This window comes from Buceros rhinoceros, unplaced genomic scaffold (genome assembly GCF_000710305.1).
Source record: "Buceros rhinoceros silvestris isolate BGI_N320 unplaced genomic scaffold, ASM71030v1 scaffold9613, whole genome shotgun sequence".
Taxonomy (NCBI): Eukaryota; Metazoa; Chordata; class Aves; order Bucerotiformes; family Bucerotidae; genus Buceros; species Buceros rhinoceros.
The window spans coordinates 33,369-59,111 of record NW_010405371.1 but is presented as its reverse complement, the minus strand read 5'-3'; the positions used below and the strand labels follow the sequence as shown (position 1 = coordinate 59,111).

Sequence of the window (25,743 nt, the reverse complement as noted above, 5' to 3'; positions counted from 1 at the left end):
GTATAACCTTACATCCTATATGAGCTTTTAGATCAGCAAAAGCCAGCATGGATCCAGTGATGGATTATAAATGCAAAAGAGAAAGCGATGAGATTAGCATCGTTATTCACTAATTTTCCGTGACTTTAAACAGATGACAATGTTCAGTATTAGCTCTATAGTGGTGACACCCAGCTAGGGTAAGAAATCAAGAAATTTGAAGAAGGAATAGCCAGTGCAAAGGCCAATTCTGGAACAACAACAAAAAAATTCTATCCTTAACTGCTGAAAAGAGAAGAATTGGTCTGGAAAATGAATACCAATCTAGAATGGTGGCACTAATTTCCATTACTAATCTCAGCACAAAAAGCCAAAATGTTCTGATGAATTTGCTGATGATACAGAACTCAGCAACGTAAACACTGATACAAAAAGATCACACTGAATGGACCTGAGAACTCAACAGGAACAGAGAAACCCAAATAGCAGGAAGTAAAAGATCATATCCTTTGAAATTTTTAGCAATTTCTGCTACAAATGCTCCATTGCTATTTATAAATTCTAATTAGATGGAATTTACCAAGGAGACAGAACTGAGTAGAAGATGTAGAGGTAGCACATGCAAAAAAGCTATGAACAGGAAAACTATATGTTTTTTAATGCAGATGAGAAACACTGTTGGAAAAGGAATACTAGCACCACTGCATAAGCAAAGGAACTGCAAGTATGGCAGCATGCATAATTCGGCTTTAGAAAACCGAGGTCAAAACAAAACAGAGGAGTGAGAGAGTCAGTGTAGTGAAATGAGAAGGAGTGCAGCTTGCTTCAATTAGCAAAACAAAGTCCAGGAAGGAAAAAACAAGGAATTGGAGAGGAGAGAAAGAGGAGGAAAAGAAAAAAAAGCTATGTAAAGCAGGGGAAGAATCACTGGCAGAAGAACAAGTTTAGAGGAATTGGCCATGACTGACTGAAAATTGTCAATACAGTGGGAACAAGACACTTTTCAGATGGATCTTAGTATAATTACAAAGATAAAGTGATGAGGCTGCTGCGCGCAATGCAGCACTGGACTCTGATCTAGGCATTTCTTACCATGTTTTCAAAGTTACTAGAGGTTTTAGTGTTTGTTTTGCTTTACTCTGCTTCAGCTCATAAGGCGCTTTACTGTATCAACAACAGCCTCTCAATTTAATACGAAAATATTCCCAAGTTCTGAAAAAAAGCCTGATTCATCTATTCTGGAAAACATTCTATTAGGATTGTATTTTATTTCTTTGCTGGAATATTTGTAATTATCACGAACATAGTGCTTTGTGGAAAAATAAAAAACAAAAAAGAGCATAGCTCCCAGATTGTTAACCCAATTACATTCTACCAATTTAATATGACATAATGTATTACTGTACCTCAGCAAAATTTCCATGAACATTCAGAATATGAGCTCTATAGTATCCTTCATTTCCCATCTTAGTGAACGGTGCCAGACAAACTAACCCAGGGTAAGGAGACACTGGCAAATCCATCAGCTCCTGGCGGTCAATTTCAGCAGTCAGAGAACAGAGCACAGACCTACTTTCTTCATCTACCCTGTAGCCCCAGAAGTGTCCAACTTCTACTACCTGAAAGTATAAAATTTAGACAATATCAGATTTCATATTATTACATTCTTCTCCATCAATACAAAACACACCTGAGCAAGATACATGAAAGCATCGCTACTCCTGACACACACCCAGAGGAATGCTCTCATACTGCAATAATGCAGCAAAGCATTTCTCTCTCATAATTAGATGTTATTTTTAAAATGTTTATTTGCTGTGCAACTGCAAAACTTTTCATCTAAATAGACCCTGATATAAACGTTATTAAAATACAGAAAATCCAGAAGATACTGCTTCCATTTTTCTAAACCAAATTAACAAACAGAAAATATACGGTATACAGTTGATTAAACAGATACATACAAATACAGCGCACTTTTCTTATTAGTGAAAGAATACCAATTAGCTACATCGCGCAGTAAATCAGCATTGTCACCGTTACGATTTGTCATCCCTTAGGAAACTGAAAAGAACACACCACTATTGAAATCAAATTGAATAAAATAAGTCATCTTTTCAAATGGCTTCTGACCTCATATACCATTTCTGATTTTACATCAAACGCGCGTGAAAAAAAACCTCTTTCTTTACAATACATACAATCATTAAAGCTAACGTATTAAACAGAAGTAGCGTAGTTAAGTGACTGGAAGGTGTCTAATTAAATCCACTAACATTTTTCATCCAAGAGACTCAGCCGAATAAAATTAAGAAAATACTCTTTTCCGCACTTGCAAAACATGTCACAACTATCAAGAGCTGTTTTAATATTTCAGCCTGTAATTCCCACTAAGTCAGTGCTTTGGATTTGTTTATTATTTTTATTTCAGCAGCGTATATATGGCTTGCTATTACTCAATTTGTTGAGATGAGAGTTAACATAGGGTTTGAAATTTCTCAGCCTCTGAATTCAGAAACATTTACATATACATGAGCACAGTATCTTTTATGCATGCAGTATTTTTCCAAAAGAGCACACGGTACCCTTAATTCACCTAATTTCTCACATCTACAGCTTCAGAAAAAAACTGACAGTTAATAAAAACCAGGTAAACGGCCCAATTATCTACTGATTTTGATTGCTATAGTGTACACAAATAATTCACCTCTCCCATTAATCCTCTTTACATTTATACCTATGTCCAGCTAACATTTATTGACATGAATCTAACAAATTTCATCATGCGAATACTGTTCAACAAAGAACCACTACAAATTACACCAAGAATATTCTCCACACCTCTTAACAGCACTTGTGCTAAAAACACAAGTAGTACTCATTGTTTTCATTTGAGCTCATCAGATACTAATCTCTGCAAAGTTATCTAGGTACTGGTTATTAGATATGACCTATTTCAGATCTCGAATATTCCTACCTCTGCTATCTTGATGGACAGAAGACGATGTGGGATCATCTCTAACTCTTGCAAGGTACCAAATGAGATTTCCACAGGCTCCACGGTCTGCTTCTGACAGTCCACATGTACTCTAAAAAGTTTATGGAGCAAGGATGCTAAATATTTCACTCACAAGCAAAAACTTAGGAGTTCAAATTTTTTGCTTTCATTTGCTTCCCAAGGTGTCCCTAGGGCATGTTTCTGTACTTTATCAATGACTTTTATTTAGAAATATATTAATTCAGTTAGAATGGAAAATGACCACGCAGAACCAGAACACTACAGAAGAACTGTCTGAATTCCATTATGACCAAACACAGGAAGAAATATATCAAGATACAACTATGCCATCAGTTTATTAGAATTAAAGGTTAAATTGTGATTATTTATTTCTTTTTGCTATGGCATGCCTTCTAAGTTTTTTTTTTTTTTTAAATAAATGGAGCATGCTAAAGCATACGATAAATTCAGCATATCACCTTTTTAGATACTTTTATTTGACAAAAGTTAAGAACTCTAAAATTAGTTTTTCACCCTACGAGCCTTCTTTCCTGAGTCTCACAAGAATTAATTTTCACAAAGATTTCAAATGCTGTTTTGGGCACAGCGAAACTCCTAAAATGTTTTATTAAAAACCAAGTAAAACCAACTGGAAGGAAAACATTCACCTGCACTTTTAAATTCTCGAGTTCATTCTTGTCTTTCTATTTATATTTCTTATTTTAAAATAATAAAATGACTGCAGACCAATCAGGAGCTAGACCGATTATCATTTCAGCAAGCTGCTTCTATGACCTGAAGCTGAGAGCCACAGACATCTAACAGCATCTAACAGCAATGAAACCCACATGCCAGATTTTTCTAGCAAGAGCAGGTGCAGACCAAGGAGATTCACTACACTGCACTCCTTATCAGTATTTTTTATCATGCCTTCCCACCTTATGTTGTTACATTTCCTCCCAGTTTCTGTTGCTAAGCTTTTCCTCCCTCACTTTCTTTTATGTCCCCAAATGCCACTCCTTAGTTTGGTTCTAGCAATCCCCACGTTGTCTCTAGCATGAACAGAAATTACTGTGTGCACATATATTTCTACAGGCCAAAGGCAAATGGACTAGAACCTTAAAAAAACCCCACCAGTGTGTACTTGGAGTCCTCCTAAACAATAAAACATCTTTAACTATAAAGAGATATGTAAAACAATTGTGTTATTTCTAGTCCTGCAAAACATTCTCCTTATACAAAGTTTACACACCTGTTTTGAACCTGACAGGTCTTTCCTCGGTGACACTTCCAAGAAAATTCCTACTGAATCCAGCAAACCTCATTCCACTGTAACAAAACTTATTTTCCTTATGCAATACAATTACCTTGTGGATTTAACATCTGCAATTGTCACATCCTGCAATTGCCTTCTGATATCATGTGGATAATGAAGCTTCAGCTCCAGAGGAATTTTCAGCTGTGACATTTTGATTGACAGGTACACTGCAGGAAGAATCTTAAAGCCCTCCACTGGGTTACGGGAGAACTCCACAAAAGCTCTGTTCAAAAAACCACCACCAAATAAAAACTGCAACAAATACTTGATGAGGAATCAAATACCAAGAAAAAGCCATAATTTCTTCTCTCTGACTTTATCTAGCAGGCCAGCAAACAGCAGAAAGTAGGTTCCTCACAGGCTTTGCCTACTGCTTTTATGCACCTTAAAACTTTAATTATCATAGTAAGAAAACTTCCTAACATTCTCAAAAGTACATATCAAATATACTGAGCATATTTAATACGAACAGAAAAGATGTGAAAATAGGAGTAAGAAAATAATTAAAGATTGGGAAAGGCATAAGAAGGGATACATGAATTCAACTTTGGGCAGCATAGTCCAAAGTTAGTCAGATGATTAGCTAAAACAGCCACTCGCATTTTGTACAGAGCCAGCTGACTGTACAAATGAGATAAAATCAGTATACAAGTTAGAAATACATACAGACAGATAGGCTGCAGTTAAGGTCCACCACTAGGGAACGGAAGAGACAAAAAGAAGGTAGTCTCTAACTTGGCTGGTTTATGTAATGTTATTCCAACCAATGCATATCAAACTTCAAAACCACTTTTCTTAACCTAGCCAATATATTAAAAATAAATTATTGACTTCAAAAAGATGAGAAAAAAATAAACTCATTTTGTCAGTGCACCGGTAAAGCCCTTCCCAAATCTTCGTCTGCAAAGCCAAGCCATGATGATGACTGTCAAAGAAATAAACTGATTATTAGATTCATAACTGGGAATGGCAGGTTACTTTGAGTATTTTACACTTACTTTGATCCGTCATAGGCAATAGATTTCACCTGCCCACACTGTCTAAACACTGACTGCAACTGTTTATGGTATAGATATCCATAGGGAGGAATATTCCTCAGCTGTTAAGAAAAAAAAGAAGTTAAAATTGGATATATTAAGTTACTTTAATGCATTATTAAGTTCACCTAAATAGTTAGCTTCCTCCTTCCCCTGAGCTGCAATAGTGATACACAATCTGGGACAGCTTACACAACTAGAGAGCAGTTATGGATGGACACAGGCTTCCTGGGGATGACATACAAAGAGCAACCTCCTGGCTTCCCTGGGTGGGAGTAGTAGCTCAAATGTAAGGTGCCCTTATACGGAGCAGACAATGGGACAACCCAGCTCTTGTGGGTCAGGATTAGAGAAAAGGTCAGTAAGGGTAACACTGAGGCGGGAATTTTAACAGAGCATCAGTCAGGATGAACCAGATAACCTTTAGGCAACTTGCAGGTCTCCAGATCACAGACACTGCATCTTAGTGACAATAAGCTCCGTGATAACTTGCCAAAAGGGCAGGACACAAGCTCCTAGATTTCTGAGTAACTTTTTGACATGTCATGAGCCAAACATGGCTCTTCTGGATCTGCTATTAGTGAACAATATCAAACTTGTTATGCAAGTGATGAAGCAAGAGCAGCCTGAGGCAGAGCAACCATGAAAGAGGGGAGCTCATGATCCTAAGCAGAATGAGGAAGACAAGTAGCAGAATACACATGCTAAAGTTGAGGACAACATAGTTCGGTTTATTCAGGGAACTGGTAGGTGGGATCCCATGGAAAGCTGCAGAATCTCCACCTTCAAGAGCTTTTTCCAAAACCAAGTGGATGACGGCCTCAACAACACTGTCTGAGTTCACTGTTCATGCTGCTTTGATCATATGAACAGACTAGATAACTTAATGAGATCTCTTTCAAAGTGAATTATTTTATGATTTTGTTATTCTTCTTGGATTTTAATCCTAAAACCAGTAGAAATCAAGGAAGTTACTGGAGTTGCAACACCTTTTCAAAGGCACTCTGTTTAGAATAACATGTTAGTTAAATATATAGGATTGTATCACGTTAAGTATAGTGGGTTATATAGATAGTATATAGTGGATTATGACTTTAATTATGACCAAGGCTACAAAAGAGATAGTCATGCATTTCACAAATTCTGTGAGCTAAACTAGCTTGAAAACTAACTCTACAAAGCAACAGAATAGCTTTCTCCTACTTTAACACCTGGCTCATTTAGAAGGCAGATGAGATCCAACATAAGAAAAGGGCATGTGCAGTCAAAAGCAAAGCAAGACTCCAGCAGCACTAATTTCCATCAGCGGAAGCTGTAGGTTCACAACTATTAATATGCTCTTGTAGCCAGATATCCATTTCTCTACCTTTTCCTTAATCAATCATCTCTCATAAGAGATCTTCCTGTAATATAGACTCACAGAACTCCTAACTACCAGAAGTAGTTCAAACTTTTGGACTTCGAACTCTTTTTCAGGGGCTATACGACTGTACAACTGTCTATTCTTCTCTTTGGCTGCTACAATCTTACACAGAAAAGAAGAGATTATTTCTGGAAAATCTTCACATGCCTTGCCGTTGCAATACTAAGATGAGCTGCTGCTCAAAAACATGGTCTAGGTCAGACTGCAGCAACTGCCTCAAGGCAAGATGATTTAGAGAGACCAAGAGTGGGAGGAATAACTGAGTTTTCCTGTCTTTGGCACACGCACCATTAGAAGCATCATACGACTGTAAGGAGAGTCTCTCAAATTGAGAGCTTGAACTTGCAGCACTTGTGCCCCAAAAGATCATTTACGTTGATGAAGACACAGCAGCTGCTACTTCCTTCTTCAAGATATCAAGCAGTTGAATTATGAGCAGATCAAGAGTTGCATACATTGAAACTACACAGCTCCTTAAATCTAACAGCTTAACCTTAATCAACGTTGCTGTGGCAAGACTAACCTTGGTTTTATTCCACAAGATTGTGTCTAGTCTGATATTTTACTTCAATATCCTTAAACAATATGTTAAACACTTCAAAAACATACATAAATGTGTTTGCGCACACACACTGCCATGCCAGCATCGTCTTCACTATAGAACTAGCCTCTCTTCTTGGGTGAGCAGTAAACCACGAAAAAATTCCTTGTCAGTAAGCTTTTATGAGTTTCTCTCCTACCTTTTGATCTAACTATTTTTTCTTGTGCCAGTACAAGTTTATTGTTTGAGGCTCACTGGTTTGTAGGTTTGTTTTCTTTAAGCATAGGTCATGGTGATTTTACAATGTTATACCTAGTTCAGAAACACCAAACATTTTCCTAGTTTAGATTGTGTACCATTTTGCAAAATCAACAAGCCATTTCAAATTTGCATCTATTCAGTGATTATTTAGAAAAAATATTTCGAAAAAGATTAAAAGAAAGCACAGTGCTCTACCTGAGTAATGTTAAAGCAACAAGCCTGTACTACACCATACACTATCAAGCAGATTACCAAAAAGGAACAAAGTTGCAACAACATGTCATAAACACTCATTAAAAAGTACCCTTGATAGTCCTCTCTATTTTAATTCCTTTGTTAGTTTTATGAAAGTTGTTTGTCTGTGTAAGACTAGCAATCAAATGCATAGAGGCATTTCTCAACAGAATTCTTCTAAAACTGCCCACCCACACAATGTTTATTATACTGAAAGTAAAGTGGGAGAGAACTCAGAAAAAGTGAGGATCAGAGTAGATAATTATGTCTGTTCTTGCCCAGGACAGAACAGAAGTTGAAAACACTACCCAAATACTACATGTTTTTATTACTCAATTCTTTATTAATTTGTTCACCTTCGTAACATACCATTACAGTGGTTTTTGGATCTTTACCAGCAAAGTCTCTCACAGCACATTCTTCATCACATTTTCTAAAAGTAAAGTAGTTTGGATAGAAAGCACCAGCTATTACAACCTGAAATCAAGAAAATATTTTGTAAAACAGATTATATTCATTTTCTTGAAAAGAGAAGGACACTAGCAATGGGAATAGAAACCATAAGATCTTCATGTGAAGATTTTTTCCTGTTTCTTTCCAGGAATTACTGTAATTGTGGAATAAACATTAACTCATGTAAATTCTTAATATACTTACATGAAAACCAATCAACTTCTGGAACAATTTTACAACATTTTAATATCCTTGTATGCAGACCTGCTCTATGAAAACTGTAATTGCTAGCCTTGTTTTCAGGAAGAGCCTCTATTTAAAATAAACACACATAAAATAGCTACATTACCATTGTTCAGTTTCCTTGTTACAGTATTTAACAATTTGGCTGTGAAAAAGCTCAGTGCTTACACAGTTAAACCGATTGCGACTGAAATGATAAATAGGTCTGTTAAAATAAAATTACTACTAATCAGCCCAAATAAGACAAGAAATCTAATCTGAAATTTGACAAACTTACAATAGCTGAAAGACATCTAATTTCTGCCTCCCTCTTCCCCCCTCAATAACTAAGCCAGCGGTGGTCCAGATACAGCATTCAAAGTGAAAACATAATTTTCAAAACTATTAGTTCTTAAGCCTTTCAGCATAAACCATCCTTCTTTCAGAGTATTTTCATCGTTTTAACAAAGTCTAGATACACAGTTTAATTCGTCTCAGTATAACTTGGTTTTACTTCGATGAACTGTCAGAAGTGAAGGGACAGCCAAAGGACCGACTTATGTGTGAATTCTGAACTATTAAAAGTAACATTAGTTGTCCTTCTAAGTTGTCAAAAATAATTACTTTTCTTCACCTGCAATCTTAAAAACTACTGAGAATTTTGAAACACAGGTGTAATACTAGTTCATCAGTACCAGGATATAAAATTTCAGTTTTAAATTTTGTGAATAATGGCTCTCCCCTGAAGAGTCAATAAAGCATTACCTGCAAAACGAACTGTTGTTTATATACACATTCCTGATCCACAGCAGACGGACGAGCATTAACAAACATGTTAAAAGCTCCGACTCTCTTTTTCAAATCATGAACTAACTCTGCCACCTGAAATTTGAACACTAAGTTACATATTAAACAGATCAAAAACTGTTCACAAATAAAAATAAAATCTGTTAGCAAAAGTTTAAGTAAGTGGGCAAACTCCCTTTCCCTTTTAGGTGGCTAGTAGGCATTTCACCTAATAGACTGCTTAGCATCTCTACTTTGGAAAATCATTTCAGTACCGGGACTCAAGTAGTTTTCTTGACATCTTTATAAAGCAGAATTTTGTAGTTGCGAAGCATATTATGCATGCAAGATATAGGACAAAATTAGAAGAAAACTGAAACAACCTTTAAGACAATATTCTGATTCTCCGTTTAAATCATTTTGGGGTTGTATATTAGAAGGCAAACACCACCTTAACAAACTGGACTTCTGTGCCTAACTGTAGCAGCGACCACACATGCTGCACCCTCAGTTCAGCAGACAACCGTGTTGACTTTAAGTGAGATCAAACTTACGCCCTGCAGCAGAGCCAGCTCTTAACAGCTTAACAGCTTTCAATCCTAAGTATTTCCAAGAAACTCCCATAAGCAGGCACTGGTCCTCCAACCACACAGCGAACGTCTTCATTGTCCCAACTGATTTTGGAACAAATGTAGAAAATGACAGTCCGCTCAGTTGCTTCATATCTACTCTTTCCTTTCTGCTGCTGGCAGTTTCAGGGCTTTTTTTTTTTACCAAAACTCCTGTTATTTTCCTCATAGGACAACTACCATAATCAGAAACCAGTCTGTGTAGCTGTCCCAATCCTGCAAATCCACTCTAATCCATTCTAAACTCCTTAACTATTATGTCATGCACCACCTCTTCCTGCATTATCTAAGAATGGGCCAAGAGAACACCAACTACCCAGGAGGTTATCATACAAACTCATCCTCCACCTCTCCAGTTTTACACAACTTGCTCTTTCCTCATCTTTTTTTCCTTGATATCAAATATACAAGCTCAAGAACTATTATCATGTATTATTTTTTTTTCTGTGCCTTTTGAACACAGGCCCTACATTGTTCATGCCAAAGATATGACCTGCTGGAATCATGGACAAGGCCATGCTCTGCCAATCACAGTTACTCAGGAGTTTTATTTCCCTTCTCAACACAGCACATCAAGCCAGAAGCCCTCCGTGATGCAGAGTTTTCATTAATTAAGATAATACTGAATGTGCCATCCTACAGGCTCCACCAAAAGCCATCTCTATAGTGTCAATTCTGGCAGGTAATAAGCTACTTAAAGAGCCCATCCCTCCCAGGCATGGGTACCTGGCCTTATTGACATATAGAGGATTGTCTGAAGCCCATTCTTCCCGAGAATGGACACCTGGCTTTGATAAGATTACAGTGATTTTTCCTCACCGCTTTCCTTTCTTTGAAACCATATATAAAAGGGGTCTCTGCAACCACTTAAGAGAGGAGCAGAGGGGGAAATGCTGCCCAAAAGCTTGTTCGTTACGACCGTTAGTAATAAAGCTTCTGTCTGATCTGCCTTAAATTGTACTTGGAGTTCCAATATTCTCCACCAGTTTTAGATAGTACCATCTCTCCTCCCCCAAAGAAACAAAACCTAAAAATTCACAGTTTATTTAAGAAATATACATCTAAATATCTTGATAAATCCATAATAATCTCACCTTTACTTACTTTCTACAAATGCTAAGTCTTTCTGCTTATAAAAATTAGTATCTTTTTCATCTTACCTCTTTGATCTTCTTGATGTGAATACAATTCAACCGACCCCACTCAAGCTCTTGCTGGAAAAGAAAGTGAAAAATGCAAACTTAAATTGTCAGAAACTTGTTTATTCTACTGCTAATAAGCTTCTGTTCACATTCGTGTAGACTCAATTATATATAGTTATAGAAGAATTTGATCTCACAGCTTTCTCTGCATCCATACTAGTTATTTTCATACACATCATAAAACAATTACATATTTGACTAATAAACTATACTGCGGCTACCACCAGTGCAGCTGTGAGTTATCTGAATTTTTCTTACAAAAAAATCACAAGTCCAACTCCTCTGTGTTGCTACTGAAGAATCTACTTTAAGATGAACACTTCCTCCAAAAAATAGAACTTGTTTATGTGGATGCATAACTTTGTCAGACAGATTCTGACCGTCTTGGCTAATCATTACAACTCAGTGTATGTTTTGCACTGATGCTCATAATGCATACTATGCTCTGAAAGAAGCAAACAGAAAAAGAAATAAAGGTTGTGTATCTTATACACACAAAAGAAAGACTGGAGGCATATTTTTGTGACTGATGCACATAAAAATCTTTCATCTTTCCGATTTTTTGGGGAAGGCGGGGGGGAGATTCGTGTGTTGCTTTCAAACTCTCTGGCCACTGTTTAACAATCTGTGAAAGGGACCGGATTCAAAGATTCATATTCTATCAAAGCCTATGCTTCTATCTCCTTAGGAAAATTTGTAACTATGACAGAGACAGATTGCTAGCAAAAATTTCTTACTAAGAATATAAAATACTCCAGCACTGAAGTCACCAATCTTGAACAAAAAAAGTTTAACTAACCTTGGGATGGCTCAGCTCTCCTTTTTGCCTGCAGGCCTCCCATGCCTAAGAAAGAAGCGGCGTAACATTCATGCACAAATGTTAGTGCTTTAGGAACAATTATTACAAATACTAATGTGACATTTAAAACTATAGATTTTTTCCATACCTATACTGAAGGTAATTCTTTTCACACCAATTTAAAAAACAGAGATGCCCTTGGGCTAACAGAGACTACAAATAAGTACAGAAGGGTATAAGGAAATCTGAATCACAGCAATTTAGGTTGAAGGAGACTTCTTCAGATCAATTGTTCCAATGTCCCACACAGCAGGGCCAACTTAGATCAGGGTTTTGAAGATCTTGCCTATAAAACCCTCAGTAATCTTGACTGACCTCATGACTGAACCTGCTCTGAGCAGAAGACTGGACTTTAGACCTCCTGAGATCCATTCCAGCCTTTATTATTTACTGATTCTAGTGTAACACATGATGCTCACCCGTTTGTTTCCTAAGCAGATAAAAATACTTCTCACTCTTACGAATTTTCTTACTTTAGTTTGTTAAGGCTAAGAACTCTAAGGGTAAGAACTCTGGGTCCTCCTTTGCTCATATGTGAGCACAAGGTGGTGTGGCTGCAAAATGTAATTCTAAGAAAGCACTACCGGATGGCTGAAAGCATGGCAGGGTTATAAATGTTGTACCAGGACAAGCTAAAGACCAAGAGTTGCTGTAGGAAGATAACTATGCTGCCTTTAAGTGAGCTTAGAGGTTATGGCATGCAATGCTGCACCTAGAGATTCTGGATCTTGGTGCACTCCAAAAGCAGACTGAGGATGTTATCTTCCAAGCCTTTAAAAGAGTAAGCTCTGATTTGTGTCAGGAGAGGTTCAACGGTAACATACAACAGGCTATCCACCTAGTTTTCAGAGATGACACAGACTAAGTATTAAAGCACATGCAAACATTCATAAATAAACAGAACAACTTAGATGCTTTGATTGAATGCTGTAATAAAGCAAGCTACTTTCTGAACCTTTCTTTTCTCCTTGCTTTGGGACAAAAGTAACCGAACTGATTGATTTGGATACAGTTCTGACATGGATGCCTCCCAGAAAACGGGGCTGGAAGAGAAGCTGACATACAAAGAATATTAATGAAAATAATCTCACTATTAGGCACTAAATCTGACAGATGCCTGCGGAATCCAGTTTGACAGCGAGCAACCTCATAATACAATTTTCCAGCTCACTGTGGACACTGACTGTTAGCATAGTTGAGTAGCCAAACTGCATTTCCCTATATTGATCAAGGCTATCTGATGTACTGATTTTAAATAATGCTTTTGACTTCCACACCCAAGCCTTACATGTCAGAAAAACAAACTCTACTTATCTCACTTTATTTTGTCTTTTACAAACTCACTTCAACCAGGCTGATTAGTATTTACTTCCCTAACTTCTCTTTTGCTACCAAAGCTTTTGACCTTTTCTAATTCAGTGAAACCTTTTAATGAGCAGGGGCTTAAAATGGACATGCTAATGATTCACAGAACCCCAGCCTACCATGAAATAAATTAAATCTGAACCAGGGATTTTGAAAACAAGTTCTTTCCCTGTTCTATTCTGCTACTGAAGACATTCAAAACATAATGTTTTCATATCACCCACACACAGAGATGACGCACAGGAAACTCTGAATGTTTGTGTTTATTCTCCAGGACACCACATTGGTTTGTAGAAATATTGCCTTCAGATTAACAGGGCACAAGGGAAATACAGAATACAACAGAATAAGGGCAACTCAGAAAAGATAATGCTTGAGCCTCAGTATGAGTAGGTATGTGTGGCATATGTGCTCATGTGTGCTTCAGAAAACTCTGATACCAGAGCACAAAAGAAAAAGCTTTCACCAAAGTGAAAGAGACCAACACACACAAAATGGAATAAATTACATCAGCAACTGAAGATTTTGGAGTCTCCAGAAGATTACAGAACATGTCAGACTATCCATAACATGAAACACTGGATTTTGAACAGTAAGTTTCTCTAGCAGAAGTCTTCTCCATGCTGTACCATCTCCCCCTGTAACTGCAGGGATCCACCTCTGTCCATGGTTCTGGGCTACTGAAGCATACAGGAAAACCACATTTGGACAGAATAAAATATTCCACAGCCAAAGCTATAAAGTCTGGAGAAAGGACACCAAATTCATTATGTACTAGAATTTACCGATCCAAACTGCCCTTGGTTAAAAGGGATCTACCAGTATCACTGCATCTCTGGCATTTTATTTTTGGTTACTACAATTGAGACTGGAAGTGTTATACAGTATGACATGGCCTTCAAAAAGTATCACTAAGCTAGGAGTAGTGTGAAGCTTTTAACACCTTCGAAGGACAAATGCTGCACTGATCCTACAAAGGTAAGAAGCTCTGTCTTGGTCTATCAGATCTCACTGGAAGGTAAGCTGGAAAAAAGACTTACCTTAAATGCATTCACAATTGCAATACAGTCACTCTTACTATTCTTAGCAAAAAACAGTTTGTTCCTGGTAATGAAAACAATAAGAACTATCAACAATATTTTTTTCAAATATTGAATGTATTATACAGCTCAGAATGCTACACTATTAACACCTTCCGGGACCTTAATAAGCCAGGTCAACTTATTTATAGTAATTATTTATTCTTACTACAACTCCTGGCTGAAGCTAAATTGTGTGGGCAAGATAATTTAAAAAAAAATCCTTGCTATTTAAAAAAGTTTTAATAGACACTTCCATATGTTCACATCAAAAAGGCAAAGCTGAAGAATAAGGTCTTGTACTCAGAAAAGGATGACTTAGCTCTACAATACTAGTAGTTCTCATAGAAATAGCATTCAGTATCTTAGCTGCCCTAGAAAAGCTGCTTCTTGCACTGTTTGGCATTTTGACAGAAAGCTAGATTGATGACATGGAAAATTCAATTTAGTGGTCACCTTAGCCCTCTGCACTCAAATGTAGTCAGGGAGTAAAACAAGTAGGGTAATACCTGTATCCTTCGATATGCTGTTTGAAAGGTGCCACAAAAAAACTCCGCAAAGAGATTGCTGCAGCTACAACAAAAACAAATCACAATGAAAACCTGCAGATCACTTGTTTTTAGAAGTGTTCTCACACGTTCTTCTTTCAGTTACCTATAATAAGGCATTCTTCTAAGCACCCGAAGACATGCCCAAGGACTATCAATTTTCCGAGATGCAGCTTCACTGGCAACTGTGCCAATACCCTTCCTAAGAAAGTCAGCTCACCATCATGTGGATTTTCTTCTGTTTGCGCAGAAACTGTAAGTGCTCCCAACTAGAGAAAATAAAAAATTATTCACTTGTAAAAGTTGACGAAGTACATATCAGACAAGCTTGTAAGAAAAGACAACAAGAAGCAAACAATTATCTTAAGGCAGTATCAATTAGCATCAAAACTGGAATTAAGTTCTTAAATCAATTTCAGAAGCCTAGTATTTTGAAACCAAAGTTTCTACTACATATACTGGATATAAAAGCAACCTACGGAAGACGTATGTATCATTTCTTATGCACTTTGGAAAAGTTTAATGCAATTAATGTCCTACCCCCATTTCAACTTCATAATTGAAAAGCAAATCACCAACTTCCTTGAAAAGTTCAGAAGGGGATCTTCAGGCTGACTCCTACACATCGTAAGGTGCAAGAGTGTCATTTTGCTACTTATTAGTAAACAATTTTGCTTACAGAGTTCAAGTTCTCTTACTTTTCTCTATTCCTTCTCACCACAGATGCTAGTTCACAAACAGTATCATTACTCCCTGATGAAACTGTAATCCTGTTTTAATGAAGTAACTGCAGAAATTATGCTGAAGAGGATGGTAACCAAACAACAGTCAAATGCAAGAAAAGATTCTCTAGACATAGCCCCTATTTCAGGTTCCAGTTAAGGCTACTATACCTCAAATACCAAGAAGAACACTTTAACAGTACATTACCGTGACTTTAACAACATTAAAAGCACGCCTACCTCTTTGAGCTGAAGTATGGTACGTTCAATGTCACCTACACTGGGCGGAGAAAGAGCTGAGGCCAGCAAGTCTTTTGGTCCCCCCATATCAAGCATTTTTATTTTTAAGACTGTGGCTCCCAATGGACAACGCTGAAGTGAAGACAAGGTTATTGTTACTTTCCCCTCCCTGTGGGAAGTGTAATCAAGTGTTTTATATGAAAAAATAAGTAAAAATTTACAATTTAATAAAACCCAAAATTAATTTTGTGTAACCAAGGACATTTTTCTTTTGAACAAGTTGCTTATTTCTAATTCACATCTATTTTGCTGCTATAATCCATCTCCTTCTATGAAGAAAACTATGTGGAATGGTCTTTGTCAATTATTTATCAACTTGAATGCTATTCGGCGTTCCACTTATTAATAACTATTCAAATTGTACAGTCTATTCAGGAAAAGTAAAGCAAAACTTTTAATTGTCTCTGCTATGACCACATACATTAAAAGAAATTTTTAATGTTCTCCAAAAGTCTTACCAGTATTTCAGGTACCGACTTCTCTGGAATAAACTCTGTCCAGAAGTCTTCGTATACAAGCCTGTAACAGTACCCTTTGCAAACACGTCCAGCACGACCTTCACATAAAAGAACGTATCACCAGTTTGTAAACTGCCCAAGTGTCAGGCTATACAAAACCAACCCGCCTAGAAGCGTTTTGGACAGCTGAGCAGCACATGACAGCTGATGCCGCAGGCATTTTCTCCCCAATGAGAGGGGAGTGATAGAGCTGTGTGGTGGACACCTGGCATCTAGCCAATGTCAACCCACCACAAGCTGTAACTGTGAAGTGCTCATAATGTTTAGAAGTGAGGGTATTTTTCTACCTAAACATGTCAACATTATTAAATTATTTAGTACTTTTTCAATGGGAACTAAAAGATTTTGATATTTAGGAGTACTGTCTTACTAGAAGAGCTGATATGAAATCTTCTTTAACCTTGTGCTACAAACGCTGGACTACACTAGAGACACTGTTGTGGATCTTTCAACTGATATAAGTGACAAACAGACATAAAAGCTTCTTTTACTGCTCAAACTCACAAGTAGTTCATAAATACGTAGCACTACCTATATCCACTTTTTAAGAAATGGCCCATTATAAAAAAATATTACTATTAAATAACAAATCTCGTAAGTTTTATGGTCTATGAATTTTAATATTTTTTGATAAAACACAAAACATTCCTCTGGAACAATACTTGTACAAAATAAAACATTCAGGCATAGCTGTTTAACCACATTTCAATATTCTGACACAGTATGGAATTACATTTTTGCATAAACTATTCATGGCAAAAATAAATTTTGCTTTTTACTGTTAATAAAATGAAAAGGAACATAGAATTCCCCACGAAGGTTAGGGTATAAAATTCCTTTCCATTACCAATTGTCATCTTACCTTTTCTTTGAATGCAGTTTTCTTTGGATGCCCAGCAAAGTCTCAAACTTTGGTAATGAGTTTCCTCATCACAAACCAAAGCTCTAGTTAAGCAGAAATCTATAACTGCAATTAAGGGGAAAAAAAAAAGACTATTGTTAAGAAACAGTTTATTCTCACGGCAGTGGAAAAAAATACTGGTTGATTCTGTGTTATCAGAAGTTTCAACTATTTGATAACCAATAAAGAGAACACTAGATTTATAAGCAACCAGCCTCAGGATATGCCAAATACTAAGAGAACGGCAAATAGACTTTAACATAAATATAATAAACAGTTAGTGCAGATGACAAAAGGCAATAATTTCTGCATTTAGATGATCTATATCAGAATTTGTTTGATGTGATGCAATTATTTAAAAATATAATCTGTATGTGAATAAAAAGCTTCAGGTAGTTGTGACATGATGTCTGGTTCTGCTTGTTACTGTATTTAAATTTTTTTTCCTCCTCCAGTAAGGATTAAAACCAACACCTCGCTCAGTAGCTCTACCATTTATTCATATATTCAGATCTAATTCTCTGTTGTAAAGAAATTCAACAATACTCTGTACAACAGGGAAATGTGGATATTTAGGCTAGCACAAGCAAGGAAAACGTTACAAACAAATACAGTGTATAGACAATTACAAGACTGAGACGACTTACCATACTTAACATCAGGAACTGTTACAGAGCTCTCAGCTATGTTTGTAGATAGAATAATCTGTGTTTTGAAGCAAGAAATGAGCAGTGAATACAAAAAATAAAGATTACTCCCATTAAGGTTTCTATATGAAAAATACAATTTGCTATGAAATCTAAATGTAACGACAATGTAGTATATTTGTTCTGCATATTAAAAAAAGCAATACAACACAAGAAATCTTGTGCTTTCTTGTCCTAATATCAGAAAAGCATAATAAATTAGTATAGCATATAACATTAAAGAGGAAGAACAGAAACATCTTCTTATGCCTTTTGTCATAACAAAACTTCACACTATTAGCAGCGATAAAGAAAATCAAGACACTAGTCAAAACGTGAGGTACAAAGCAGGCAAGAGATCCCCATACTAGGGGACTACTTTGTTATGCAATGCCACCAGCAGCATGCACAGTACAAGAATAGACACACAAGCTATTCTGAAGGACAAAACCAGTGTCACAAAATAATTTAAGGATAACGTACTGTTATCACATTTCTTTTGAGGTCTAAACACCAGCTAAAGCAATAACTTGGTAAGAAAGGCAACAAGTTTACACCTTGGAAAAAAAAACAACTGGTCTGCCCTCACAATGATTTGAGTTGACACAGCTAATATTAATTTATATACATTATTTGCTATTACTACTCTAGCAAAAGTTTTCACACAGTTGAAAAAGTAACGATTCAACACCACTTACTTTTCTGTAGCCAGGAACTGCTGGAAAAAACACATTACTTTGTTCCTCTAACATCACATTTGAGTGAAGTGGGCACACTTGCCACCTAAAGAAAAAATAAGTGAAAAAATAATTACACCTCTACGCTAAATCATAACATGTACATAGAATTCTTACAGCTGAAGGATTCATGTTCAGCTTTAACTGAACTGAAACAAATGTGGTCTAACCTACCTTTTGTTAAATGTCTTCAAGAGACGTGAGTGCATGTAGCTTATTTCACTTATACCTATGGAAAAAGTAATCAAGAGTTTGTTTTCCTCTTAGTGATCACTAACAATGCTAAAACCAATTCTTACACGCACTTAAATTCTTCCTTTTCACCGTATATAATAAAAGAGCAGAAGAGTTAAACAGTAAATGTAATAATGAGTCACTGAAACACTGTGAGTCAATTTTTCAAGAGTCATTTTGCACAAGTTTACACCTGCTAAAGTAAAGCAGCAATATCGCATATAAAGAACATGTGCAAGTGTCCCATTATCAGCCCTTGTTTCAGTTCCTTACAACTGACAATGCTCACCACAAGCTGAATGTCTCTTTTAGGATAAATTTGCCTATTTCAGCCAAAACAAGCTGTTTCCAAGAGCAAGGCCAAGTTAAAAACAAACAAATTCGCTATATCGGCCTTAGCCATCTTAACCTTGGCAGTTCCAGTGCCCATCCTCTGGGGCATGAATGTCACATCTGCTAGGGGAAATCTCAGAACTAAGGGGTTTTTACTGTATTCCTGAATACCTACCTCCACAGGCAAAAACCTTCCTGGGAAGCCTAGTTTACTTCCTATGGAGACTTCAATTCAAAAAGCCTCATTTTCAAAATTCTGTCCAACACTGGGCTTCCCCCATTGTATATTACATGAAATTATTCTGTAACTGCAGTACAGGATTGCTGCAATTTTCAGTGAGGCTAAACACAGTTTGAGCACCTGGGTGTGACTCTTTAGATGACCGTTACTCTGTTACTTGACTTCAAAAGTGAGAAGGAAGGAAGGAAAGCAAATGCAAGAAGAGAGATGTTTTCTGGCAAGATAAGAGAGAATAACAAATTAGAAACTAGAGGAAAGAAGGATGGGCTGGAAATCATTACTGAGTTAAGGCAAACAAGGAAAAAAGGCCAGAAAGCAAGAAATTGGAGCAAGAAAAGGAGAAAACAATTCAGAGAGAAACAGGATGATAATACAAGTTTGGTTCAGAAAAGAAATTGTAGGAGGACACGGAGATTAGTTAAATACTGGAGTCAAAAAGACTTGAGCCTGGAAAACAAGGGAAAGTGACTATAAGTAAAGAGAGATAAAAGAAGTCAGGGCTGGGAGGAGAACAGGTGAGTTAGAGGAGGAGGGGAAAAAAATGATGGTAGTGGGGCAATCAGAGGAAATTTTGAAGTTTCAGATATGTCCTTTGTGTGAGGGAAAGCAGTGTCATTAGAACCTAAAAAATGGCAGCCAGGTAGCTTTATTTACACCACAGCTCAAATGAAGTATGAGTACTTGAGAATGCAAATAACCGGCCAAATAACAAACTAATGACTAGCAAAATAATGAAACAATCAACAAAGCTCTAAGCAAAACACTTTCAGCATTGTAGAGAAAAACATGCAGTCAGGGCGATACAAAAACAGCACCACTTTTTAAGATTATTATACTATAGAAAAAAATGTGCCTGTTCGTGAACTAGAGCATGTAGACACAGAGACAACACAAGAACACCGCGATATGGTCTGTTTAGACACAGTCTGCCAGCCTACTTGGTCCCACTGTGTACTGCTCAACTATCTCCCCCTCTAATGCTTCCCACTTGCCATACATAACACATGCCATACAGTTACATATCTCAATAAGACATCAAGGCTTGCATCCAATTTGTGTTTAAAAACAATTAAAATAAGATCGATCCAGGCAGAAGATGACTTTGCATAACAAGTATTAATAGCAATTATTAATCAGTCTAGTAATCACTGATTACACACAGCAGGCAGAAATCTGCAGCCCAGTTCTCGAAGTGGCAACAGTTGATAATGACGCTTACAGAACGAAAGGCTGCCATCGGGAGAGACAAATCTTGGAATGAAAGAGTAACTACTAACAAAATCTGTTTGGGACAATAAGGGGAGTGGGGCATGGAGAAGTGCAAAAGAAAATACAAACCAGACAGAGAGATGGAGATGAGTAGAACAGATAAAGGCTTCAGGCAGTAACAGCAGAACCCTTTTGGAAGAAAACGTAGAGTCTTCAGCTATGCAATTCCTGCCATCAGCAAGGGCAGTTGAAGCACAGAGAAGGTAGGCCATCCCCATCTTTTGCAAGGTCATGAAAAGGGTGACAACCTACTCTTGCTTTCATTTAGCCAACCAGCCTGTCTGGCAAAAGCACGTTACACACTTGAAGGTGCAGCTCAGTGATGATTTAGTCAACGCAGTCTGAACTCTTCTTCCAATTTGCTCTTTAAAAAGTCTAAACAACTACACATGAAGAAACATTATGGTTGCCATGTCAAGCACTCAAATGAAAAAATGCCAGAATTAAGTGCAAGCTTAATGCAGCCCACTGGGAACATATGCATATATGTTAAAAAAAAAATACTACGCAGTTTAACATGGAACTCTACCACCTAGGGATGGACTAGCTCTGGATTCAAAGGAGAGCTGAGTACTGAAAGATATTTATCTGTAAAGAATCAGACTCAGTAACATAAAAAAAAAAAAATTAAGCACTGAACAAGACAGGCAATTACAACAGGAAGGGAAAATACAGCATCCTACTCAAGACAGCTGCAGCCGTTCCATGCAAGTGGATTCTGCTGCATCCGAGTTCCACAAAGACAGGGCAAAAATCACTTAACTGTGCTTCTCAGCATGGCACTACTCTGGCTGGCTGCTGGTGCCTACTCAGCTTGAAATGTCAACTGGAGTGTTATTTTTAATATACAAACTGCTATGTAATTGTAAGCACTCAAAAAATCTAGACATCTCAAATCAGTGTCCTAAATGAGGAGATTATTTTTACCCAAATCTCTGTCCCAGCTGCCTTCTTGTAAACTGAGGGCTCTCCTCCCCTCTCCTCCAGTTTGGTATAAAGACTACTTGTGAAGAAAATTTCAAGAGGTATTTGCTAATCCTGTGTTCAAGATTAGTCTTGAGTATCCAGTTATAAACCAGACCAAAGTCAAATACTGAACCACAACAATAAAAAACCAAACCTGAGTATCAGCTCATCCAGAAAGCACTACCTACACAGGTTTTCATGAATTTACCAGGTGTATTTAAATAAAAAGTTGCATTTTATCAGTTGCAGTTACAAGCCACCAGGGACAGCAGCACAGTAAAAAACACCTCAAAGTGAAAGATTAAGAAAAAAAAATTTGGGAACTGAACTGAACCAGCCTGAAATGAAGACTCAGGGGACCTGAGAAAGACTGACACCAGTCAGACAAACACCAATCAGAGGCCAAAGACAGAGATGGTCTCCCTACTTTATTAATGACAAACTGGAATGGGTCCTACATTGGGACGATGGAGTAATTCCTTCTACCCGCTGATTTTATAGGAGAGAATAACTCCAAGAAAGGCAACTCTAATGCCTTTTAGCCAACCAATGTATGTGGATAGAAAACAGAGAACTTTAACTTTTATAACAGGAATCTAAATAAAGACTTACTACAGCAGATAAGAAAACAATTCTTAAAAAAAAAAATCCTAGGACCTTCATACGGTATTTAATAACTAATGAAAAAAATTGAGCAAGTGAATTTCTGTGCATTAACTGTGGAATTAATTTTATTACTGTAATTTCATTCTTAAAACATACAAAGTCTTAATTTTTGACTCAAAGCTCTTCTAATTATTGCCATATTCAAACAAGTTTGCAAATAGACCCAAATAAACCAATCAACTCCAGTTAAGTAACATACATGAACATAATGAATCCCTGGAAGAAGTGCCAGAAGAATGACAAACAAGGAAAAAGAACATTAAAATGTCTACTCACCTGGTAAAAATACCAGCACGCTTCCACGTTCTGATGTAACCCCCAAGTTTATTTTCTCCCTAACAAGAATATGCAGTTTTAGTTTTACAATCTCAGTCTACTTTATTAACCCTAGTTATCCTGAAAGGAGGCAGAACTGCACATTTTCTGTAACATGTATTACTTAAACTTCCTGAAGAAATGGAATCAAAAACTCTACTTGCAACTATGCTTTCTGAAAAACAGGCTATATAAACATCGGAAGTCGATCATTAGGTTTAGCTTTGACTTCAAAATTACATCAAAAGAGAAACATTCCCATTTAGCAGAGAAATCAAACAAAATTAGGTTACCAAAGAGCTTAAAATGAAAACATAGCATACCACTCTACTGCAGAATTCTATGCAAACTCAGTAATTTTTCAAGCATATGTAATACTCCTCTATTCTAAAAGTATCACTAGACACCTTTAACAAAAGCCTAGCATGTGAAAAAGCCAACCATTACCAGGAACTACAGGCCATGACATACACTTAGACAGAGACATCTTCGATTAATCTGTTACAAGCCAAGAAGCTAAAAATCACCTTAACACAATACAGAACTTGTAATTTTTGTTGTAATCATTTCTGATGTAAAATTTTTTCAGGTATCTTGCAAGTCTCTACTTTCAAACTATATAATGAACATAAAGTATAGTTTTTAATGGAAGGTACATAACAATGAACATTTGTAATAACTTTTGGTATTTGAAAGATGAAATTCTAATGCCTTCATGTTTGCTTATCAAAGGTAGCTTATTAGCAAAAGGTAGTTTTAAATTGGTTATTCTAAACTACCGTAAAACAGCCTAATTGAGAAGATTAAAAGAAATAATCAAGAAAAAAGTCACTAAATATTGTAAAAAACTTAGTGTCAATTTTTTTTTTTATTTACTTACCTCCATCAACACTTGTATTTCAGTGATTCACTTGATAACTGCTTAGGTGAGCTTAAGAAATGCTTTCTTAAAATTTCAAAGTCTACATAATACTAAGTTTGACAAAAAAATTAAGCTTATAAAACAAAATTATTTCTTCATAATGAGTAGAATTTCTTCATAAATGAGTAGAATATGTGGGGACAAAAACCATTCCTAAACTAAAATACAAAGTTGTAGAAGCAACTTTACTACATTTTCAGATCTAAACATCAATTTACAGAACACAAATTAATGTACTTATCTCAAAAGACAGTAAGACATTAGGTAAACAGCCAGTGAAAATTAATGTCTGTATTTTTTTTCATGGCTTGATGTATATTTTAGCTTACAATACAAAATAGTAGTTTTGGTTTTAGTCTTCATATAAATAACATGCCGCTCTGGTTTGCAGGAAAGAATCTCATTGCCACATGACATGACTGGCTTGAATGGTCACTTACACTCCAGAGCATGAAGTGTATTTCAAGAACACAGGACATTCAGTAAGACCTACAAGCAGTCTTAGGATGACTCTACCCTGAGTAGAAATCACACAGATATGTAAAATAAAACCAGAGGTGAATAAAAAAAATTAAGTTACCATTAATACCTATAATACATGGGCTGCTGCTGTTCCTTAATTAGTGTCTCACTTCCCTGAAGAACCCCTAATTGCAGACCTTGAACTGTATCTTACCTATTGCTCTTCATCTCCAACTCATCAAATGACTGGATCAAAGATATCGCTAGTTCATACATTTCCTTTGTTATCACTGGTTCCGTAATTTCTTGAAAAGGAAGCTGTGTGGGGAAGAAAGAACCGAGGTTAACACAGCTTAACAGGCAAAAGACTATAGATCACAGACATGTGTTGATTTGTCAAGTGCTTTTCGATTAAAACTAATCCAGCACAGAAGCTGTACTGAGAAGTAACTGAACCTGAAGCATTCATTACCTCCTAAACAGACATTTCCTTCAAGCACCCTAGCATTCTAATGCTAAAGAAACACTTCCATGTTTACCTACTTAAGATAAGCATTAGCACTTACTCCATTCCCTAACATTTGCAAGATATATTCCTCATCCAGAAGCATTAAGCACATCAAACTAAGCACAACCCATGGGAACAGGCACGATTCTTTTCACAGATGTGGGTCTCTACCTGATTGCCAAATAAATCATGTACCTCTTTTTCACCTAAAGTGTTCTTGTTTTAATGGATCTTGTGTTTTAGGTCCGATGTTGTCAAAGAACTATGGTTCTGTTGTACACAATATAACCATGAAAATTCTGTCTATGCTTTTTCTCAATAACTCTGTCATAAACACAGGGCTTTAATACTCAAGAACAGAAACCATTAAGTCTTCAGAGCAAAGACAGCAACTTAATCATGTTTCGGTTTTAAAAAGAAAACACTTAGTGAACTGACGTGCTCTGCTGGATCTGTATTATCACACATTTTTCCCTTGTAGAGAAAATGGCTTTTGATCATAGCTCACCTTTCATTCTCAGGGTTTCTCCTCATTCTAGCGGAAAGTCTTTATTCAACTAACTGATATGTTTAACTTGTAGTATAGTGTAACCTGCTCTCCACATAGTTTGCATGATCAAACTGTACTTCTCTCCCTCCTATTTTGCCTTTGAAATTCTCTCCTTTTCTCTCACTTCCTCCACCCTCAAGTTATATTTTTTTATGTTTATGCTCAACCAAATATTTCTCCTAGTCTGAGTCACCTTCACCTGCTGCTCAATACATCTCAATAGGTTTTTTTTATTACTCAGATATAGCTTTATTTTGGCTTGGACTTCTCAATTTTACTTTTAAGGAACGTTACTATAATTGACGCAAAAGTGACACCTGAGCATTTGAGTTTTAAGCATAACACTCTAAGAACTGGACTGCATGGTAACAATAAAAATGCAATAGTCAGTAGTGACCAGTAATTACATGTGATAAATACCAACATAATGTAAGATGCAGTTGTCTCCAGGGACTTTTAACAAAGATGTAAAGTGTAGG

General features: G+C 36.6%; 1 protein-coding gene across 1 annotated transcript in view; it reads right to left on the bottom strand.

The window, feature by feature from the left end:
- TDRD9 (tudor domain containing 9) overlaps positions 1-25,743 on the bottom strand; it is a gene marked incomplete at its 5' end in the record, with an annotated part of 56,162 nt that overhangs the window by 9,129 nt on the left and 21,290 nt on the right. Inside the window, 19 exon segments of the mRNA XM_010133691.1 lie at positions 1,386-1,598; positions 2,957-3,068; positions 4,345-4,518; positions 5,294-5,394; positions 8,161-8,268; positions 9,232-9,348; positions 11,042-11,095; positions 11,883-11,927; positions 14,348-14,411; positions 14,896-14,959; positions 15,041-15,203; positions 15,897-16,028; positions 16,415-16,512; positions 17,337-17,441; positions 18,023-18,080; positions 18,760-18,844; positions 18,973-19,027; positions 22,784-22,813; positions 24,404-24,524. Coding sequence (XP_010131993.1) covers positions 1,386-1,598; positions 2,957-3,068; positions 4,345-4,518; positions 5,294-5,394; positions 8,161-8,268; positions 9,232-9,348; positions 11,042-11,095; positions 11,883-11,927; positions 14,348-14,411; positions 14,896-14,959; positions 15,041-15,203; positions 15,897-16,028; positions 16,415-16,512; positions 17,337-17,441; positions 18,023-18,080; positions 18,760-18,844; positions 18,973-19,027; positions 22,784-22,813; positions 24,404-24,524 — 1,899 coding nt within the window.